The sequence below is a fragment of the Entamoeba dispar genome, genomic scaffold, assembly GCF_000209125.1.
Source record: "Entamoeba dispar SAW760 scf_1105229461419 genomic scaffold, whole genome shotgun sequence".
In the NCBI taxonomy this organism is placed as follows: domain Eukaryota; phylum Evosea; order Mastigamoebida; family Endamoebidae; genus Entamoeba; species Entamoeba dispar.
In genome coordinates this window covers 1-4,358 of record NW_001854683.1, presented here as the reverse complement: position 1 = coordinate 4,358, position 4,358 = coordinate 1, and the positions used below count along the sequence as shown (strand labels likewise).

At 15.8% G+C, this 4,358-nt stretch overlaps 1 protein-coding gene across 1 annotated transcript, besides 23 other annotated features; it reads right to left on the bottom strand.

Moving 5' to 3' along the window:
• Positions 1 to 61: part of a microsatellite that runs on past the window's edge.
• Positions 62 to 216: 155 nt separating this feature from the next.
• Positions 217 to 398: a microsatellite.
• Positions 263 to 420: a microsatellite.
• An 18-nt stretch (positions 421 to 438) lies between these two features.
• Positions 439 to 613: a microsatellite.
• Positions 507 to 691: a microsatellite.
• Positions 609 to 778: a microsatellite.
• Positions 779 to 965: a microsatellite.
• Positions 966 to 989: 24 nt separating this feature from the next.
• Positions 990 to 1,029: a sequence feature (AT_rich).
• A 5-nt stretch (positions 1,030 to 1,034) lies between these two features.
• Positions 1,035 to 1,209: a microsatellite.
• Positions 1,210 to 1,219: 10 nt separating this feature from the next.
• Positions 1,220 to 1,261: a sequence feature (AT_rich).
• Positions 1,262 to 1,310: 49 nt separating this feature from the next.
• Positions 1,311 to 1,398: a sequence feature (AT_rich).
• A 38-nt stretch (positions 1,399 to 1,436) lies between these two features.
• Positions 1,437 to 1,509: a microsatellite.
• Positions 1,510 to 1,511: 2 nt separating this feature from the next.
• Positions 1,512 to 1,723: a repeat region.
• A 31-nt stretch (positions 1,724 to 1,754) lies between these two features.
• Positions 1,755 to 1,837: a sequence feature (AT_rich).
• Positions 1,838 to 2,117: 280 nt separating this feature from the next.
• On the bottom strand, positions 2,118 to 2,789 carry EDI_170380 (uncharacterized protein; the record flags this gene model as incomplete). Its single annotated transcript, XM_001738497.1, has 1 exon — positions 2,118 to 2,789. The coding sequence occupies one exon, from the start codon at positions 2,787 to 2,789 to the stop codon at positions 2,118 to 2,120; it is 672 nt and encodes a 223-aa protein (XP_001738549.1).
• Positions 2,759 to 2,899: a microsatellite.
• Positions 2,900 to 2,936: 37 nt separating this feature from the next.
• Positions 2,937 to 3,084: a microsatellite.
• Positions 3,085 to 3,100: 16 nt separating this feature from the next.
• Positions 3,101 to 3,149: a sequence feature (AT_rich).
• Positions 3,150 to 3,387: 238 nt separating this feature from the next.
• Positions 3,388 to 3,575: a microsatellite.
• Positions 3,576 to 3,606: 31 nt separating this feature from the next.
• Positions 3,607 to 3,712: a microsatellite.
• Positions 3,713 to 3,714: 2 nt separating this feature from the next.
• Positions 3,715 to 3,886: a microsatellite.
• Positions 3,859 to 3,958: a microsatellite.
• An 88-nt stretch (positions 3,959 to 4,046) lies between these two features.
• Positions 4,047 to 4,228: a microsatellite.
• Positions 4,170 to 4,316: a microsatellite.
• Positions 4,317 to 4,358: the final 42 nt, after the last annotated feature.

The window sequence follows — 4,358 nt, the reverse complement described above, 5'->3', positions numbered from 1 at the left end:
TAATTTCACTTTTTTTCTTTCATGTCCTTCTTTTTCATTTCTCTTCATTTTTATTTCATTTTTCATTGATTTTTTATAAATACACAACATAATAATAAATAACACATTAATGAATGAGTATAAGTTATTTTGAATAAATCAATAATATCATCAAATTGAATATTTTAAAAGATGAAGAAAAGAATTAAAGAATAACCACAAGAAATTATAATAATGAAATAAAGTAATAATGAATTGAAATAAATAAAACAATTGATGTTTTAATAAAGAATAAGAGAAATAAAGAAAATAGAAATAGAAAAAATCAAAAGAGAAGAAGCAGAAAACAATAAATAGATAAAATAAACAAACAACAAACAAAGAAATAGAAGAAACAATAAAAACAAGAATATAAATAATTTTAAGAAATTAGAAATAAAATGAATGTAATTTAACTAGAAGATAAACATAAAATAGTAAAAGAAAGTATAATAATGAAAAATTAGAAATATAAGAAAGATAATTAGAAAGAAGAGAAAATAAAGAATAATTAAGAAAGATAAAAGAAAATGTAAAATATATAAGAAAATAAAATATGAAGAGAAATAAGAGAGAAGAAAGTAAAATAGAATAATTAAAAGAATAAGAATAAAATGATAAGTTTAGAAAAACATAAATGAAATAAAAATAAAGAACAGATAACAAAATAAGAAATAATTAAGATATTTTAACAAACAAAATAAAATTACATTATATTTATAATAAATACATTAACAATGAGAATAATAATAAATAATGATAAATAAATAAATAAAGAACATAAATAGAATAAAGAAAAGAAGAAACAATGATAAATTAAATGAAACAAGAAAATGAAATTAATAAAATAAAAATAAAGAAAAGAAGATATAAAAGAAATAAATAATAAACAAGAACAATAAATAAATAAATAAAATAAGAAATAAAAGAGAAAATAAAGAAATAAAATATGATGATAATATGAAGAAAAGAATATTTAAATAAGAAATAATAATAAATAAATTAAATAATGATATTTATTATATATTCATCATTTCATTGTTTTGATAATTCATTTTATTATAATTATTTTATTATTCATTATTCATTGTATTAATATTCATTGTAATTATGTTTTTATTTATGAATTTATATCATTAAATCTATTATTATTTTTATTATTCATTTTATCTCTTTTGTTTTATTCTTATTTCAATTCTACAATTTAAATCTTATTCATTTAATTTATTGAATTATAAAATAACATTAAACATCATCAATGTATTTCAATAATGTGAAGAATAACAATAATCATATTAATTAAACAATAATTTATTTATTTTTAATAAAAGAAATAATGATAAATAATGATATTAGAAGTTTAATTTCATTTTATTAATTGTGTTATGTTTCTGATATTGTATCTTCAAATACTATTCAATACAAATAAAAATAAAGTTAAAGAAACAAATAAAACAAAAACAAAGAAGAAGATAATAAAAGAAGAAAGAAATAAAGATAATAAACAAAAGAAAGAAATTAATAAAAGAAGTAAAAGAACAAGAATAATAAATAATAAATAAAGAAAAATACAAGAAAACAAAGAAATAAAATAAGAAATGAATGAAATTGAAATAATTGATTAAATGTAATGTTAAATAAGAAAATAAGAAATGAACAAATAGAAAGTATAATAAAAGTGATAAACATTAATCTAAGTAGTTATTTCTATCAGTGTGTTAGTGAATGTAGAGAAGATTAAATTAATAAAAGAATTAAAAATGAAATGATTAAATAATTTAAAAACATTGAAATAAAGAATAAAATTGATATTATATAACATTGTTTCCATCATAACAAACATATTTTGTAAGATATTGGACAATATTGATAGTATTAATTTCAATACATAATTAACTATTTTATAAATAATCTATCATAAATCATTAATACTATTCTTTTAACTGTTAATTATTAGATTGTGTTAATAACATATTCTAAATGATAATACACCAATATAAAAATGAATAAATAAGAAAAGAATAACATAACAATATAAATGATAATCAATTATAATTTATTTCTACTTCAATTTATATTGTATTTCATCTGTTATAGTTTTACCACATTCGAATCCACCATTCAAAACATTTTCTTGTTACTCTTTTATTTTTCATTAATTCTTCTTCACATCCACATTTATAAAAACATCCACATCCAAATGATGTAATTGATGAATGTATATTAATTGATGTTAATGATGAACATTCATAAAAACATTTATATCCTATTGATGTAATTGATGATGGTAAATTAATTGATGTTAATGATGAACAATATTTAAAACATCCATTTCCTAATTTACTAACAGATGATGGTATATTAATTGATCTTAATTCATAACAATGTTTAAAACAACTATTTCCAAGTGATTTAACTTCTGATGGTATTATATTTCCATATGATTTTCTATCTTCTTTTGTATATTCTATATTTTTACAGATATTTCCTGCTTCTTTCTCTTGTAAATATTTTGAATAACTTACTAAATACCATATTACATATTTAAATATTTTTCTATCATTAAATATTTCATCATTTTCTTCATAAATATGAAATGTTTCAATATTAGGAAACAATTTTCTTGAATATTCATCTAATGGAATTGGATTAAAATGAAATCGTTCCATATTTCCTTGAAATTTTTTAATTCCTATTTCTAAATTAATAAAATCATTAATATCATTAAAATACATTGATGTTATCATTATTTCATTATATCCTAATTTCATTCTTGATTTGTTGTTGTTTATTAGTTCTTCTTTTTATTTTAAATTTAAAATTAAATTATTTTTAAGTTATGAATCTTGACTTTTTTTATTATTTTTTATTATTTATTTTTTATTAAGAAACAAGATTCAAACAAATGATATATAATATTTATTATATATTGTATTATTTAATTGTTTTCATTGTTTTATTTTATTGTTTGTTATTTTATTGATTTTATTTATATTTATTATCATTATCATTTTGTGTATTCTTATCATGATTTATTCTTTTATTATTTATTCTTTTTATATTTATCATGTGAAGTTGTTTGTTAAATATGATATTAATTCAATTAGTAATTTGTTATATATTTATAATTTGTGTTTTGTTAGAATTAAATGTATTGATGTAGTTAAATAGTGATACATCATTTATTCATTCATTTCATCATTTCATTCTTATTATTATTTATCTATTTCTAATTTGTTTTAAACTATCTGTATTTGAATGTGTGATAATAAAATATAAGATTGTTAATAAATACTACAAATATCATAATGAATGAAAATGATATTTGTTAATTAAATCAACTTCATTCATATGAATTAAATATTCATGAAATAACAAATTGTTAAATAAATTAAATCTAAATCAATTAATAAATAAAATAAACATGTGTTAATATGATAATTATAAATTGAATAAATAAAAGAAATGGAGAGATTAATGAAGAAAATGAAAATAAAGAAAGATAAGAAGATGAAATAATGAATATAAAAATAATAATAAATAAAAAATATAAATAATTTAAATATTATTAGATTTAAAACTATTTCATATTTAATTTCATTATAATTTATTATGATTATTTATATTATTTCATTTTAATTTCTTCTTTTTATTATTAATTTATTATAATTTACTATTTTTTATTTATTTTATTAAACTATATTATTATTATTAAATATTATATATTTAAACTATATTTTATTTTTTGATAATTTATAATCAATCAATTAATATCTATGTTGTAGAATACTCAATTATTTAAATGAAGAATATAACATATAAAACTATTCAAGTAGAATATATTTTAATATTATTTTATATTATATTAATTGATCATTTTATCATTTATATTCATTCATCATTAATTTCAATTCATATTTCACTTTTATTCTATTTATTTACTTATACAATCTATTTGATGATATAAATGAGATGATATGATTTATTGTTATAATTACGATTCATATTATATTTATTCACTTTTCTAATTATATTATTTTGTTGTTTTTATCATAGATTCTTCTTTTATGTTTTTTCATTACTTTTATTCTATTCTTCAATTTATTTTCATTTCTATCACTTCATTCATCTTCATTCTTTTCATTTTACAGTTTATTCTTATTTTCTTTTATCTGATTATTGTTTTATTCATCATATTCTCTTATATATTCTTAATTCTTATTTATTCATTTTTATTGTTATTCATTTTTATTCATTATCTATTTCTTATTGTTATTCATTTCTCTCATTTCTTCATTATAAAGATACTGTCATTTAATATATTTATTTCTTTCATCTTC